Source organism: Hypomesus transpacificus, chromosome 5 (genome assembly GCF_021917145.1).
Source record: "Hypomesus transpacificus isolate Combined female chromosome 5, fHypTra1, whole genome shotgun sequence".
Classification (NCBI taxonomy): Eukaryota; Metazoa; Chordata; class Actinopteri; order Osmeriformes; family Osmeridae; genus Hypomesus; species Hypomesus transpacificus.
In genome coordinates this window covers 1,982,822-2,000,264 of record NC_061064.1, presented here as the reverse complement: position 1 = coordinate 2,000,264, position 17,443 = coordinate 1,982,822, and the positions used below count along the sequence as shown (strand labels likewise).

At 45.4% G+C, this 17,443-nt stretch overlaps 2 protein-coding genes across 2 annotated transcripts in view; one reads left to right on the top strand and one right to left on the bottom strand.

Annotated features, from left to right (window-relative positions):
- The first annotated feature begins 4,263 nt into the window (after nt 1–4,263).
- Nucleotides 4,264–7,770, top strand: agtr2 (angiotensin II receptor, type 2). Its single transcript, XM_047020461.1, has 2 exons — nt 4,264–4,614; nt 5,882–7,770. The coding sequence occupies exon 2, from the start codon at nt 5,923–5,925 to the stop codon at nt 6,979–6,981; it is 1,059 nt and encodes a 352-aa protein (XP_046876417.1). The 5' UTR covers nt 4,264–4,614; nt 5,882–5,922; the 3' UTR covers nt 6,982–7,770.
- Nucleotides 7,771–9,212: 1,442 nt separating this feature from the next.
- tenm1 (teneurin transmembrane protein 1) overlaps nt 9,213–17,443 on the bottom strand; it is a 105,256-nt gene continuing 97,025 nt past the window's right edge. Inside the window, exons 28-33 of the mRNA XM_047020726.1 lie at nt 16,579–16,872; nt 15,990–16,380; nt 12,905–14,125; nt 12,646–12,788; nt 11,376–12,127; nt 9,213–10,440 (exon numbers count right to left, since the gene is read on the bottom strand). Coding sequence (XP_046876682.1) covers nt 10,344–10,440; nt 11,376–12,127; nt 12,646–12,788; nt 12,905–14,125; nt 15,990–16,380; nt 16,579–16,872 — 2,898 coding nt within the window. The 3' untranslated portion in view covers nt 9,213–10,343. The remainder of the gene's footprint in view (nt 10,441–11,375; nt 12,128–12,645; nt 12,789–12,904; nt 14,126–15,989; nt 16,381–16,578; nt 16,873–17,443) is intronic.

Genomic DNA, 17,443 nt, shown 5'->3' with positions numbered 1-17,443 from the left:
GTGAGCTCTTTTTACACACATTTCAAGTTATTTAATTATTGACCTGAGGGCACTTTGTCATTTTGAGGAATATCTAACGTGGGGAAAGGCATGTTGGTGTGCTTGTATCATGCTGTTAAACACTCCCTAACAAACTCCTGCTTTGCACGGCCACTTGAAGATGCAACGGTGAACAGGAGGGGTCCACAGTAAACACTAGAGGTTCAATCTGGTGCGTGACGCCAAATGGACAAATCCTACATGTAATTCTATCACCTTTTTAATGTTCATCATCAATTTATGATTTTTTTTTTCTCAGTATTTTGTAGGTTCTTGTATCTGTTTTATGTACAAAACAATCACTGGAAATTTCACCCCAACGTTTATTAGATTTTCTTTCACTATTTCCGCAAGATGTTGAACGTTAGGATAATGCTGTCGATTTGTGCATTCTTTGGTGCAACAAAATTGCCAAAAAGCTTCAAAAATAAATAAAAAATATTGATTTATTTGCCTTTCTTATTTACACATTGTACCAAATGGTCCAGCATATCAGACTACTGGGAGTAATTCAAGAGAAGATTAACGATGTGTCTGAGATTGACCTTCTGCAAAGCAGCTATATTTATGTTAGCATGGAATTGTGTCTTGAGCTCAAGGCAGAATACGATCACTCGACAGCAGAACTACTTGGTTCACAGTTGGTCCTAAGCCCTATCTCACAGTTTGTCCTAAGCCCTATCTCAGTTGGTCCCAATTCCTATCTCACAGTTTTGTTTTCAAGCACAAATTGATTTAAAGGTTTTGGAGTGTATCATGGAATGTGACGTTTGTCAAGGGTGTATGTTCTGGACGTTAAGGAGTTTGTGTTTGGCAGTCAACACTAGGGGGCGCTAACACCTTGATTTCATGAAGCTGAGGCGCACCAGCCTGCAGCCTTTAGCAGCAGGGATATGCCACTCCATACCCTTTAGAGATCCTATCCTTCAATTTGAAATCTGTCATTTGGAAACATTACTCCTTTACCTTCATATAAATCCACCTAACCCTATGGTACAACAAACTGACGGATGGAATCCAAACAACATACTTCATAACTATATTTCACAATAATTTAGTAATTTAGCAGATGCTTTTACCCAAAGTGATGTACTGTATACTGATCTGTATATCTTATGGAAAATGCTCTAACCACGACACCCAACCACCCCCAGTGCTTGGGGTGTGTCAGAGTCCTGCCCTCATGTGTCATGTTGATGCAATGATTCTCCATCACAGTATTTTCCCAAGCCTGTCCACCAATCCCCCTGTCTCCTGGTCATGTGACTGTCTGATCATCCTGTCCTCTACTACACTACCCGAACGCTGACAGAGGAACCAGGAAGTGGGCCTTACGTACAGTGTCTAAACATAGCTTGTAACTGGTTTATCCTGATGGCTGTACTAACAGGACATTCTTTCCCCCCTGTCTGTACTGCTTCTGGAGTTCACAGTACTCAGAGTGAAGACATTTTCTCCCCTTTGACCTCGTGTCACGGTTTTATCGTCCCCAAGGCTCTTGCTCCCCCATATTTGCATCCTGTGTCTTTTCTGATCCCACAGTCAATTTCTCTTTTTTCTCAGGGCCCAGTTTCCCAAGTCACCGTATGGAACAACTGCTGTAGTAATTCCATGACATTTAATTGTTTGAAAGATTGTCCTACGAAATGTAAACAGTCACAAAAATGGGGATGTAATAAGGTTTTGGGTAGTCGTGTTAAAAGGAAGGGGTGAGTGAGGATTGCTCTTCTACGAGTCCTGGAGTGTGTCAGTATAGATACACTGTGTTTTCCATGTGCCTATCAGTCACTTTCATAATGAGGGAGATAGTGCAGCTGTTCACTTCTGGGTGCTGTGGGTGCTTTTCTTAGCTGCTACACTGAACTGCTTCAGTTAATTAAGGGAGCTGTGAAATGTATCTTTCTGACTGGTTCTGTTTGGACATATCTACACTAAATATTTGTGTTACTGACTTGCTCGATGAGAAGAGGTTCTGACAGGAATGGTCTTTGTGACTAAGTAATTCTCTTGTTGGAAGCCTTACTGTACTCATTGCAGTTCAATGAATCAGACCAAATCATATTTTCACAACCACACATCCAGACTGCATCATTTTGTTCCAAATGCTAGGATTTGTAAACCAGGATTGAATCCTATTTGTCATCTTTATCAAAAGTACATTTGGAGATGTTTTCCAGTTATTCTGGGCACATAGCATTTTTCAAACAAAGCAAAAGATACTTAATCACTTAACAGGCCTTTAGATTTGGAAACGTTTTCAACTCTCCTAGCTGAACGAGGATTCAACACACAACTATTTGAGACAACGAGGTTTGCTTTTCTTTGCTTGAGGAGTAGTCAACGTGACCTTGAACTGTCGCTGTTTTGAAAGGAAACACTGTTCGCCCCGATCACCACTGGACAGCCAGCCCTTGATTGGTCCATTAACTTCCAGATGCAGAGGTCAAAACTGATGTCCCTTAACGTGAGAAAAAGGCGGGCATCTCTACGGCCTTCCATCTTAATCCAACACAGACGTGTGCTGGATTACGCAAATACTCCACGTGCTGCACTTTCCCATGTTCCTGCGCTGCCAACGAATGCTGTGAGAGGCGAGGAGATGAGGCCCACCCTGCGGTCCACATGGATTTAACCATGGAACAGCCCCCCTTCTTACACGTCGGGGGTGGGGGGGCTTATTAAACCTGTTGTTTTCTCTCAAGCATGTGAACGACCCGAGTCTCAATGTAATGGAAAAATACACTGTACAAATAGTGGGATAGTTACAGATAGAGAAGTTCCTAAAACAAACTCTCATTTTGTGTCTCGTTTACGCAGAATCTCTAGGCCTATTATCACTCAGTGTGAGCACACTTAGGTTTTGTAATATTATATGAATTTGAATATGACTTCTGTGTTTTGCTGGTGTTCAGAGTTTGATAGGAATCACAGATTCCAGCGCCGTAAATCGACCAAACCTCCTTCTTTCCTCCCTGTTCTGACTGATCTGATGAACACAGGAAGTCTGTGCTGGTTGAATAGCTCTGTGCCTTTCTGATGGCTATCCGCCTGACTTTGTTGATGAATGATCTCCTTATGATTTGTATGGATAATATAGCTACCACTCAATTCACGACAGTTCTATTGAGAACATTTGCCATCAAACATGAAAAAAATACAAAAAAAACATATTTCATTGATTACTAGTACATAGTTCAGCTCTACTTAATATGGATGATCAATCTAGAAGGATGAACTATTTCTCAGATATTTCTCCAACATTTCAATGGATGTTCCTAGAAGCCCCCAGCACTGCTAGTTGGACACAACAGGAGGATCGCCTTCCTGCCATCTGGTTCTACTCGCTCAGGGTAGAAAAGGTTTTGAATTCCATCCCTTTTCTGCTGCGACATTAACTTGTTGACTCTTGGCTGGCAGAGAGGGGAGGTAAGTAATGACTGGGTCCTCCCTAATCATAATGAGAGGAGGCTACCTTCCCTCCCAGACCGGCTTCCTGTCACCTCAGATCTGGCTCTGTAACTCGAACCCTCAAACAACACATCCGTTATCTATTAGGTCCCTTGTCTCCCTCCTGGCTGTCACCTTTGACACAGTTTAGGGATAATGTTTCATGTTCTCCTGGATAATCACAGTGCTTCATCTTTCAAAAATTGTCAGAGCTTTCTTGATGGTGTCTAACTCTAACACGCTTTTAAGATACGAGCGATAAGATGCTGTTGTCCTGCAGATTGTTTTCATCTTAGGTGTGTTCGCTGCCTGTTGGGTGTGATTTTTATGTTTCAAATGGAGGAGTCTTACAGGGGTACCCTAACCCACTGTTATTACACACACGTTGTTAATACATTGTCGTTACACTGTTATTACACTATAATTACACTATGAGTACACCATAATTAAACTGTGATTACACTGTGATTACACTTTTGTTACACGTTTGTTACACTGTTGCAGAGATGGAAAGTAATGAAGCAGTCATACTTTGTTACTGTAGTTAAGTAGATTTCTGGTACCAGTACTTTTACCTTTTAACTTTCACCCCTTACATTTTTTACACAAATATCCATACATTTTACTCCTTACATTTAACAAAGTGTAGTCAGTACTTAAACTTTTACCAGAGTCTTTTTAAACATGCGTTCTTCTACTTGAGCGAAGGATGTGTGTACTTTTGCCATCTCTGATTGTAGGGAGAAATGTTTGTTGTTTTAGATCTTGCACGGAGAGTTTTCGCAATTCCTCAAGCATCCTCCTCTGCTGGTTGTTTGCCCAGTTGGAATTCCTTGACTGAGGTGATAATCTAACTAAAGCAAAGCTAGTGTTTTCTACAAATTTTTCTTGTGTTGCCCCAGTTGAAGTCACGGTTGTTTTAAGAGAGGAAGGAGATGAGGAGGAATGACGAGAGCCTAGTTTGGTCCAACATGCTGGCACGTGGTCAACTTTACAGTTTTTTTGGCAGAAGAGGATGACTCCCTATGGGCCACAGAGAACATAAAACCAGAACCAAGTCCTCTCCAACCAGACTACCGAGGCAAAAACTCCCAAGGAATAAACTAGAAAAGGGGAACAAGATCAAAGGTAAACTGACTTAATGTCATAGGATATTAGTGTTGCTGTTTTTATATATGTAATATAGAGACAACAGTGTTTCACATGTTTTTGTCGATTTCTTTAAATATGATTTTGCCCTTTGTTGTCTTTAAACTATGTACAATGAAAACGATTCAAATATGAATTGATACAATAATGTTCACAATGTATATTGGAATAGTAAACATTTCATAAGATGTTATACAATAAAGTTAAAGTTAAACTCTTTGAAGATAATACAAAGCTTATGTCATTCTTATTGTCATGAACTGTCTTGCTGTTCATCAGAAACTCTAACAGTAAACATGTGGGAAATGGAGTTCATATTTCAACACAGACTTCAACACAGTTGAAGTGGCAGTGGTATTTTACTTAAATTAAGTAGGCCTACATTTAAAACTGCACCACTGAAATCATTACAAAAAACTTTTTTTAAGACAAGTCATTTGCATATAAGATTTAGTGACGCTCTGTTGTCCCAGAGGGGTCATATAGAATTAAGCAGTGCCAAAAAATGTTTAAACAAATTTAGCTTAGTAGTAACAACACATAATTCATATATGCTTACGGTGGTACATACGACTAGTTAATACAACTTTCAATAAATAATAGGCTAATCAATTAGGGGAATTCCTATAACGCTTTCTCAACATTGTCCCCAGCTGTTGCGTTATGTAACGTCCGCTACGTTGCAGGACTGCATGCTGGTAGCGTCCCCCCTGTAGAGACTGTTCTCACACAGGGTCTGCGGAGTGGGGCAAGAGGGAAATGCTAGTTCCCCAGAGCCCCCTGAAACAGCCAGGCCTGCGGTCCCTCCGTCTCTTTCTGTACTAACAGTAACCAGATGGCCCATAAGCCGCGGAGAAAACGACCTGATACATATTCTCAAAACGATGCAGTCCGAAAAGAAAATCCCACATGGCCCATTACTTTTTCCGTTCGTCGGGATCCTCTCTTTAGCCCTTGGTTAATCCATCAAAAGACTTTTGAGACTAACAAAATGGAGTTAAATTATAACCATACTGACAAATAGCGAGTCTAGAGTCTAACTGCATTTAGGTTAGAGCTCCAAACCAAGTAATCTTGGCAAAAGTGTTTTAAGATTTGTGGACTCCATCATTGTGCAACTTCATATCGTGCCTGCAAAACTACACCTTGTTTTTTCAAAGGGTGATTAATAGAAGAAAAACATGTAGCCATATTTCATTTAACAGATATGTGTCCGATTTTTCTCTCTGTCCGTGATTACTCGCAGGGTTCATCAGGAGCTAACGGTACGGAGCACTCGCGGTCCCCATGGCAACGGAACTCTCAAATCTCTCCATGTCCGCCAACTCTACAGGGTGTGACTCTGAGTCGCCGTCCCTTCACCAGAACAAGCTCGTCCCAACCCTCTACAGTATCATCTTCATCCTGGGATTTGTGGGGAACATACTGGTGGTGTACGTTCTGTGCCAAAAATCTAACCGTAAAACGGTAGCGAACACCTACATCGTGAACTTGGCCCTCTCAGACTTATTCTTCCTCAGCAGTCTGCCCTTCTGGGCAGTCTACTACTCCTTTGACTACAACTGGGTGTTTGGCCGACTGATGTGCAAGTTGTGCAGCAGCTTGCTGACCCTCAATGTGTACGCCAGCATTTATTTCATCACCTGCATGAGTGTGGATCGCTACAGGGCCATTGTTTACCCACTGCAGTCCCAGAGTAGCAGAAACCTCTGTCAAGCCCGTGTGATCAGCGCTGTGATCTGGTTGGTCGCTGGCCTGTCCACCATCCCCAGCATGGTCTTCAGGGACATCCACGAAATTAAGACACCAATGGTCACTGCCTGTGCCGCCATCTACCCACACGATAACTGGCTCCCAGGTCTGGCGCTGGCTAAAAACATCCTGGCTTTCCTGGTTCCCTTCACAGTCATTGCAAGCTGCTACTGCCGTATTGGAAGGCACCTCCTCGGGGCTCCAAGCCTGGACAAGACCTCCAGCAACCTGGACCGGGTGATGAAGATGGTTGTGGCAGTGGTCCTCGCGTTCTTCCTCTGCTGGTTCCCTTTCCACGTGTTGACGTTCCTGCACGCCATGAGCTCTCTGGGGATCCTGGAGGTGTGCTGGGCCAAGCAGGCCGTCACCACCCTGCTTCCCTTCTCCCTCTGCCTGGGGTTTAGCAACAGCGCCATCAACCCCTTCCTGTACTGCTTCGTGGGGAACCACTTCAGAGAGCAGCTGTGCCGCGTGTACAAGGAGAAGGTTCCCCGGCTGTCCCAGAAGAGAGACTCCATTAGCACCAGGCTAAGCTCCTTCTCCAGGAAGTTGAGCGATCTCAAGGACATAGGCCCGATGGAGACTATCAGTTAGCACAGCTCCACCTAGTGGTGGGAGGTCGGCACGACAAGGATAACCTGTCTGGATCTCAGTAGTTGACCTCTGGGTGACCCTTGGGCCCAGCTCTCCAGAGTCTCTAACCTCCAGGCTTACAAACACAGCCTCCATGGAGGAAGGCCAGAGGGCATGTAAACATATATTTGAATGTCAGTAAATGTCCCATGGCCCCTTTAAAGGGCAAAGTGCTGTTACGTCAGAATTCGTTTTTTGTGCTGTGGACATTCTTTGTTGATGTCTGAGAGGCAGTTGACAGTGATGAGTCACTTTTAGCCTGTAAATGTGTATCAGCCAATCTGAGTGAGGCACTAAATGGATGTTTCTATTGTACATAAATAACTTAATGTATGAATATATCAAATATAGCATTTTTTTAATGTGTAAACTACAATGTTTGTATTCACTGAGGTCTACATGATTTAGTATGTGTAGCCTCTGCTGTCAAAAAATGTAGTTAATGTCTTGTGCAGACGTTAACCAGCGTTAACCAGCATTTTTAAGACAGGTACTCCTACCAGCCTTTCATGGGCGGATTTCGTTGAATATTGTTTATATTGTAGAGTACATGGCTCTACATGGTGGATCTTTAGGTATTAAAGTGTAATTTGTGTATCTTATAGTCTATCCATGTTTACATAAACAGAAAGTGGAGCTTTTAAAGACCCAGGTCCTAGCTCTGTCCACGAGAAAGAAAAGATGCATTAACTGACATATCTAAAGCTTTAGTGCCACCTTGTGGTTGGGTTGGGAAGTTGCAGTAAAACATCTAACTAAAGCATTGTGTCATGCGTTTTTTTTTATGTACATTTACATTTAGTCATTTAGCAAACGCTCTTATCCAGAGCAACTTACAGTAAGTACAGGGACGTTCTCCCTGAGGCAAGTAAGGTGAAGTGCCTTGCCCAAGGACACAACGTAATTTGGCACGGTCGGGAATCCTACTGGCAACCTTCTGATAAATAGCCCGACTCCCTAACCGCTCAGCCATCTCACCCCCCATGTCACACTTAACTCTTTCAACTGCTTCCAGGTCAACATCCGAAAAATATATTAATGTTTCAAACTCATGTTCACACAGGATGTTACACAATTTCCTTCTGTATAAGTGTCGTGGATGAGTCTTGTTTGTTTCTGTAGATTTAGTATCAGCCAGCCTGATGGATAGTCTATCTGTGTATCATGGAGCAATCAGTAAGAAAACCACGGAGCTCCTTCTTGGGCAGGTGGGATTGGATGGCTGTTATCTGGTCAGGGACAGCGAAACGGTTCCTAACACCTACTGCCTCTGCGTTCTGTAAGTAACAGTTATGATGCTTGTTTGTTTGACATGATGGTCACATGATCACAAACCGTTTAGAAGATTCCTCCCACCATGTCTTTATTTATCATTGATGGTTTTCCACCATAAGACGCAAACCTCATGTCTACACCTATAGAGTCTACCGAAACAGCCACAGTTTGTGGACAGTTGAGGTGAGTCAAAAGATGCAACCAGTATTCTCAACATCCTGTTATCAATCCTTTTCACAAAATCAATACAATTGAACCAGATTGACACCTTCATACTTAAAAAAACATAACAACATAACTCCATGAATTTAATTAGATTATATTTACACCAGATACTGTCAGAGTTATTCTGGAAATTACTGTTTCAGGCATCTCCTGCAATACTTCCACGATATTTCCGGAATCTGAAGAATCTACTGTCCGCTTATAAGCATCCAGACCAAGGCTTGGAGAGCCCTCTACTGTTCCCTGTTGAAAACAGTAGCCACACATAAACCAATGTAAAGGATTCACTCGTGAAAACAGGGCTTTTGAAAGTCAGCTTGAATTCTTCACAGCTCATTCCATTCATTTGACCCTGTCATTGCTTGTCACAACTATAAAACAAAAAATAAGAATTCTGTGTCACATATTATTTGCATTTTAACATTTGTTTATTAAAAGTCAAACCTTCAAAGTACCTTGTTTTGAATATGAACTTTCCACATCCAATATATTCACTTTTTCTATTTACAACAACATCCTCTGGAATAGTCACAGAAACACATGCCTTCAGGGTCACAGTCGAGAGTAGAAAATACGATCAAGTGTTGGTGTTTCATATCACCAGTCTACACAGATCGTGCTGTGGGTGTTCCATATCACCAGTCTACACAGATCGTGCTGTGGGTGTTCCATATCACCAGTCTACACAGATCGTGCTGTGGGTGTTCCATATCACCAGTCTACACAGATCGTGCTGTGGGTGTTCCATATCACCAGTCTACACAGATCGTGCTGTGGGTGTTCCATATCACCAGTTTACACAGATCGTGCTGTGGGTGTTCCATATCACCAGTCTACACAGATCAATCACATCATGGATGTCTTCCACTCCTTGCTATCAAACTATGACTATCAACAGAAACATCTCCGGGGAGAGTGACTGGTTTCCTTTGAAGGGATAATATATTAGTAATAATCAGTTTACCCAAAATATGTTATATACCATATAGCCTATGTTTTATATTATTCATTTTGCAATACAACCAAATGAGAGTTTAAGTAAACAATGATAAGATTGTACAGAATGACAATTATGATGACCCAAACTGTATTCAAGTGATTATTAGAATACAGATGGGTCAGACTCCCGCTGCAGAATCACCCCATGCTTTTGGTTTGACCTATTCCACAGTGCTAAATGTATCATTTATATATGAGAGGCCTGGAACATAATGCCAGCACAAACATCTTACAAACACAGTTATCCAAGATACCAACTAAAAGCGTCCCACGTGACGGCGATGGGTGGGAGTGAGCGAGAGGGGTTTGGATCCAAACAAACTGGATGTTTCCCACACATCTATGTTGCGTTCTGGGAAAAAATAAATACAAATAAAATTATTATTTTAGTTTTGGCTGGGTGCCCTCGTGTGGACGATCACTTGGTGAAAAAATATATAAATGAACTCGAAGCGGCTACTCCCTTCAACAATCTGTTTCAAAGTTCCACTCATCAGCACACCTCAGCCATAACTATACACGTGTTTCCAAAACGACACAGAATGAAAAACGTTCATTGCCACCACACTAAGCTAGCGTAAACAATGTTTTGAAACATGATACAAAGTTCACCATATGTGTGTCCCACTCCCTTTATATTATCAATATCCTATTTGATATGTAAAAGTTTGTTGTTGTTGTCTCTTTACGTCCACAGAGCGGCTTGTGTAAATATTGTGCATTTTCCACAAGTTCACTACCCCTTGTTTCAGTACCTTGCTATTCACTGTCCTGTAGCTCCTGTGTGGATAGCCCAGACGAAGCAGCAATTACAGAGCTGTTCACTAAGTAGCCTTCCCCCCACTGTGACTTCTACTATCTGACGATTTCATTCTTCCGTTAGCGGGCCTGCTCTCTGCACCGGCGAGTCCTCGGCTCGTTCTAGAAGACGGAAGGTACGACAAACACTTGTGAATCACAACATGATGAGGTATTTGCAGTGTTGACACCATGGATAAGCACTTTTTCTAGGGCGTCTGCCCCTACTTTCCCTTGTTGAGGACTCGTCTAGTACGCAACTCGTAAAAACAATGACACTGTTTCGTGGTTTATAAGGACGGTGAGTAGCAGAAAGGCACAAGCTCCACCCAAACTACACCCAGATAATAATACACTAATTACATTAAGCAATTAGTAAAAAAGTAAACTATTACTGTACAGGTTTCAGCATGAGAGCCTATTCCTGTTGCACAGCGTAACTCGTAACTCCACTGTTCATTTCTATTGACAGGATTGACAATTACGTAATAATCTGTAACATCACATTATCAAGTTGAGCACTTGTTTTCGCTAAAGCACTTGCTATGTACAATATCTTGTGTCTAAACCCGGCACTGCCAATGTCTTTAGTCATAGAAGAAGACAACAGCTTTCATTCACAACCATTTGTCAAGATTGGAAAGAGATATGTACTGTATAAATCAAGCTAACAATTTACTACGTTGTACGTATAGTATGTGTTCAGATGAACTGTATGGTAATGAAATTGATTAGGTCTGCCGTCTTCAGTTTAGCATATTTAACAACTTACAAAGTAGATCAAATTACAGGCTAGCTACGTCACTCCAACAAAAAAACAGTTTAGAGTTCAAATAATTTACTCCTTTTTTTTTCTTTTTCTTTTTTTAAAGAAACGTAATATTGGAACACGTGAAACGAATTACCATCATTTGTCACATTTAAAGGCAGTTGTTTTTTTTGATATTCTTTGTCATCATCCTAGAAAAACGGTACAACAAATCATCGCGCGTCTAAAAACAGACTGTCTTTGGTGAGGGAGAACCGTGAGCAGCAGGCTAGCGCAGTGTCACTGTCACCTCCTCCCCGTCTCACTCTGCCTCGTGAAGTGAATGTTGTTGGCACTGTCCGACAGCTCTGGATACTGCTCCACAGGCAGGACCAAGGATCCGTCGTAGCCGGGCACCTGCCCCGAAGAGATCAGCTGCTGCCTCTCCTCCTCCGTCCAGGGCCTGGAGCCTGCATCCCCCTCCTCCACCCTCCGGCGCTCGCTGGCCCAGGCCTGCTCCACCCCCCTCTGCCTCGCGCCCTCCAGCACGTGGGCCCTCTCCTCCTCCTCCGTGGCCCCGTAGCGGACGCTGAAGCACAACGCCCCGTGGAGCATCTGGATGTCTGCGAAACGCCGCGTCCTCCCGCCCACCACCGTGGTCATCTGCGACACCGTGAGGTTCACGCCGTTCTCCAGCACGCGGCCCGCCCCGCCGTGACCCACCACCCCCAGGTCCTCCTCCAGGAGTCCCGCCTTCACAAAGTAGTGCGTGTCCCGGCCGTCCACGGTGAAGTGCAGCCCCGACAGGTACACCGAACGGTGGAGCACGGCCGCCAGTCGCCGGCTGTCCTCGCTCGCCACGCCGATGATCTCTGTGGTGACGACGTCGTCCCGGATGGCGAACTTCACGCCCTTTCCAAAGATGGAGGAGATGGCGGAGAAGCGTGGCCTCCGGCCGGGCCCTGGCCCCGGCCCAGTGCTCACTCGGCCCATCGGAAGCCGGTCCAGAGAGATGAAGTTCCTCAGGTGCTTCTGGAGCTCACACTGAACCCCCAGGTGAACCTGCCAGACACAGGATGTTCAGGTCAGGACGTTCAGCTACCTGACATGATATTTAACCTTTAGATGCGCAAGTTCTAAATATTTCCAACGGTCCCCACAGCGCAAGTTATTATTCCGAAACGGTAGCCTTCTCATTAGTACATTTTGAAGCCATACTAAAGCGTTTGTCGAATGGTTTTTGTCCATCGGAAAATATTCAATTAGAATGTTTGAAATCGCATATACGCGACGCTGTGAGACCCGCATTTGAACGATCACACGTGTGATGCTACTCCTTAACGGTTAATGATTGAGCAAACAGTATTTTCTGTATATATATATACACACATATATATATTTTTCATGCTTTAGTGGACAGTTACAAGTGTGACAGGAAAGGCAAGGAGATGGAAAGAGAGAGGGGGGACGACATGCAGTTAGGTCGCTGCAGTAAGGCTTCAGCCTACATCGAACGCACACTTAACAAACTTGTTTGACTTTGACTTTAGTCTCCCAGTGACCTTCTGGAAGCTTCTCACCTTGCTGGGGTCCCAGTCCTGAGTCTTGGTCTGGGTCTTCATCATCTCGTAAGTCTGCTCCATGCTTTCCACATCTGGTTTGGGGTACCCAGGAACAACGTTGTGTAGCTGGAACCCAAACAGCTGCAGCCAGCTGCTGATATCTGGAAGCAGCAGAGACAAGACACATGAGACATGCTTTTTGTTTCTCCTCAAGATAACTACCGGTACACGGCAGGCTTCTACCAAACGCTAGGCCCGGGTGGGAATCTGTGTTTACCTGTGGTGAACTTCCTGACGTCCTGCAGCTCTCCCACGGGGTAGTTGTTCTTGAAGGAGTACAGGTTGAAAGGTTTAGGGCGGGCGCTCAGCTCACTCCACAGGTTGTGGTTGGGAGTGGTCCACCTCCCCGCCACCACGTCGTAATCCCTCCTCCCCAGGTGCACCAGGCGGGTCAGGGGGTCGTACAGCCCCCCCTGGAAGCCCACCACCAGCTGAAAGGAGGGGTTGGAGTCCAAGTAGACGTCCCCATACGGGGTGTAGCGCATCTCCTTGACGATGTGTCCCCTGCTACTGAACACGGCCAGCGGCGTACCAGAGTTGTCGCACGCCACGTAGAACTCCTCGCCGCTGCTCAGTTCCATGGCGATGAGGTGTCCCTGGAGGTCGTAGTAGAGGGAGGAGATGCCGGCGCTGGAGTGGTTATACATGTGGGTCACCCTGGTGGGCTTGGTCAGGTCGGCGTAGAAGAACTGGAGCTGCTGGCCGTCGCTGCTTCTGCTGGCTACCCGTCTTCCCAGCCCGTCGTAGCGGTAGTAAACCGTCCTCTCAGACACCTTGTCGAAGGCCTTGACCAGGAGGCCGTTGGAGTTGTAGTCAAACGCCACGTTCCCTCGCTGGCGGAGAAAGCCGTCTTCGTCCATCTTGTACATGATCTCTCCCAACCTCGTGATGCGATCTCGGAGGTCGTAGCGCAGCGGCGTCAGTCGGGCGCTGTTGCCGTGACTCAGCAAGTTGATGTTGCCGTTCAGGTCGTAGCTGTAGCGCCACTGGGCACGGTCGTTCACCGCCACGGCCTGCAGCTGGCTGTCGGCGTCGTACTCGTAGGAGTAGCGTGTGATGTTGTTGTCCACGCCGATCCTGATGTCACAGACGGTGATGCGCCCTGAGCTGTCGTACTGCAGGGTCATCCAGTAGGCGATGGCCTTCATGATCTCGTACTGCACCTCGATCACCTGCCCGTTGGCGTTAAATATCTTAGTGTGCTTCATAATGTGCGTGGTGATGACCTGATTGAGGTCGTAGTTGATGACGCTGAACTTGCCGAACTGCTCAATCCTCCCAGATACGTCCACGTAGCGGTACAGGTCGATGGGGAGAGGAGTTTCGTTGATCATGGCCTGCATGCTGGTGACCCGGAAGTTGTTGTAGCTGTAGTCAAACCTGGCGTTCACAAGACCCTCCACGTTAAACCTGTAGATCTGCCTCCCCACCAAAGGACCTGGTAGGACAAGAACAAATGAGTCATATTCAGATTTAAGAAGACTAAGATTTTTAAGTTTTATATATATATTTTACGTTTATTTAACGTTGAATGTTGGAAGTTTCTTTGCTTTGTCAAAAAAAACCCAGAACCCTTGTGGAGAGGTTTGAGCGTGCTACAACTACCCCGTAATCTCAAAGGATCTCTGTTAAACCCACTTTCAAAACAGTGAATAACTACTTGTATGAAAATTTTAATGAATTGAATAATTTTTTTACATTTTAAAGACTGTCCTTCTGGTATTGAGGTCTTTGTATGACATTATGTGACTGCAAATAACTGTCAAAGCGGCTGCCCTTCCAACCTTGAAATTGCAGAGGAGTGATACATTCAAACCACCCGAATGGAAGTTAATTACCATGGGCTTATTCATATTCGTAAGTTCTGTTAAGGCCTACAACAGCATCCAGTGTAACCTCCTTTTTAGCTATGGAAGTCTGAGTAAACTGTGTGACACAGTGGAGGAAGGCTTGCCGTAAGATTTCCCACTTCAAGCCATTCGTTTAGCGCTAGCAGTCATATTTGTTTCACGGCTGAAAGTGTCCAGGAAACATGGAACATTTTCACTGACGCGTCGCAGCAGTAACAACGACACAGCCGTCAGAGACAGACTCCATGTCAATCATCTGTGGGGCATCTCAAAAGTACCTCTGTCTGTATTCATCTTCAAACCAGAGAAATCCAGTCAGGCTATAAAACACCCTCCAAGACCCCCGTCTCTCCGCGCTCTATCATCGCTTTCCCGCTCTCTTCCCTGATTGCTTATTTCAGGTTAAAATCAGAGGTATTGTTCCCCTGTCGGATCCCGCTAGCAGAGGTGCCTTGGGACCCGGTTAGGTACAGCTTCTCCATGGATCCCCTCAGCGGGGGCTGGAGGTGGAGCGGAGCAGGGGGGAGGCCGACCCTGGGGGGAAGGCAGACCTCCAGCAGAGACGCATGCATATCTGTCAATAGACAGAATCAAACTCTGGGACACTGGAGGGAAATGGCTCATCACTGCACAGCTGCGCAGCCAATCTCCATCTCCTCACAATGGGGCTGATTTGGGGCGCTTTATAGTCGGAGGAATATTGGCTTTGTGGGGATTTAAAATCCCTGCTGAGTTGAGAACCGAAGCTTGCTGATAATCCATGGATTTGGCTCCCAAGATAGGACTCAACTCTATTGTATATAGACCCAGTGATGATTCTATGACTAATGATAGAATTACTTCATGTCGTAATATATGGCTTTTATCCTCATTGACCGCTTACTCGCTTTATTAGTTGAATAAATCCACCATAAGACAATAAGTCAATTTATTACCTATCATCCATTTACCTTATATACTGCATATGATCCTATTGTCTTTGAGTGAGGATCACATAAAAACTGTGAATGTGTCACCATATGGATGCAAGTGGATGTCCCTTAGTCATTCACTATAACCATTACCTAGTAGAAAACTGTAAGGCTGCAGTACCTGTCTGTCTGTACCTGTCTGCCTGCAGCTGTAATGCAGAAGTACCTGTCTGTCTGTACCTGTCTGCCTGCAGCTGTAAGGCTGCATTACCTGTCTGTCTGTACCTGTCTGCCTGCAGCTGTAATGCAGAAGTACCTGTCTGTCTGTACCTGTCTGCCTGCAGCTGTAATGCAGAAGTACCTGTCTGTCTGTACCTGTCTGCCTGCAGCTGTAAGGCTGCATTACCTGTCTGTCTGTACCTGTCTGCCTGCAGCTGTAATGCAGAAGTACCTGTCTGTCTGTACCTGTCTGCCTGCAGCTGTAAGGCTGCATTACCTGTCTGTCTGTACCTGTCTGCCTGCAGCTGTAATGCAGAAGTACCTGTCTGTCTGTAGCGGATGGTGCAGGTGAAGCCCTGGTTGGTGAGGTGGATGGTCTTCACCCCACCGGAGGTCTCCTCGTAGGTGAAGGTCACCAGGGTGGTGTCATACAGGATCTCCGCCAGCCGAGCCTGCCGGTTGTAGCGGTACAGAACCCGCCGGCCGGTGCCCAGGTGGAGGGTCTGTGCCAGGCGGCCATCATGGCTGTAGTCCTGCAGCACGGAGGCTGAGCGGCTGTCCGGGGGAGTGTAGGTGTTCCTGTAGTAGCCCACAGACAGCGTGGTCTGCAGGCTGTGGCGGACCATGCTGGGCATGGTCACTGACATCAGGTAGTCAGTGTGGTCGTACTCAAAGGTGTACCTGCGCTGGCTGTGCAGCTGTAGCATGACGGACTGCGGGACAGACAGACAGGCAGGCAGACAGACAGGGAGACAGACAGGGAGGGAGACAGATAGACAAGGACAGAGATGAACAAACAGAAAGAAGTCATCCTCTCAAAGCATAGATTTACCACCTGTTTGGGATTAACCATCCGCCACCTCCTGAATTGTTCACTTTTCCAACGTTCACCCAATCCCAACGAGCCTCACCTTCTCCAGGAACGTGTAAGTCCAGATCCTGCCGTTAGTCCAAGTCCTGGACACCACCCGTCCATTCTCGTACTCCAGCTTCTCCGACCAGTTCCCCCTCTGGATGCTGGTCACCAGCCCCTCGGAGGAGTAGGAGACGTTCACCTCGTTGTACTTGCTGCTGGGGGACCAGACGACAGGACGGCCCATCCTGTCGTACAGGATCCTCAGGGTGAACTTCCTGTGGTCGTCGTAGATCTTCCCTACCCGCGTGACCTGGTTGAAGTCTATGGAGAGCACGTTCCTGTTGTGGGCCTGGGGACACAAGAGAGACACACAGTGAGACAGACAGACAGTGAGAAACACAAAGAGAGAGACACAGAGAGACACACACAGTGAGACAGAGAGACAGTGAAAGACAGAGAGAGAGAGACACAGTGAGACAGAGAGACAAACAGTGAGAAACACAAACAGAGAGACACAGTGAGACAGACAGATAGTGAGAGACACAGAGAGATACACACAGTGAGACAGAGAGACAGTGAAAGACAGAGAGAGAGATACACACAGTCAGACAGACAGTGAGAGAGAGACACAGAGAGAGACACACAGTGAGACAGACACAGAGAGAGGAACAAAGTTGTGACGCAGTTCAACCACCAATTTAATCACAACTGTTGATGGTTCACCTCTATTAAACAGAACATGGAAGCTGTTAAATGTCCCCAGTTGATGTACTGCTGGTGTTTTATTTCAAAAACAAGACCATGATGTCACCGTGACATGGTTAATGGCAGCAAAGTGGCTGAGGAATCATCAGGAATATAAATATCTGCTCCGACAGGCGTTAATGACTGGAGATAATGTACCCTGTCTCAGAACAAAT

Bases quoted from the DNA above. Each gene is read 5' to 3' on its own strand.
- agtr2 (XM_047020461.1), top strand. From the start codon at position 5,923: ATGGCAACGGAACTCTCAAATCTCTCCATGTCCGCCAACTCTACAGGG.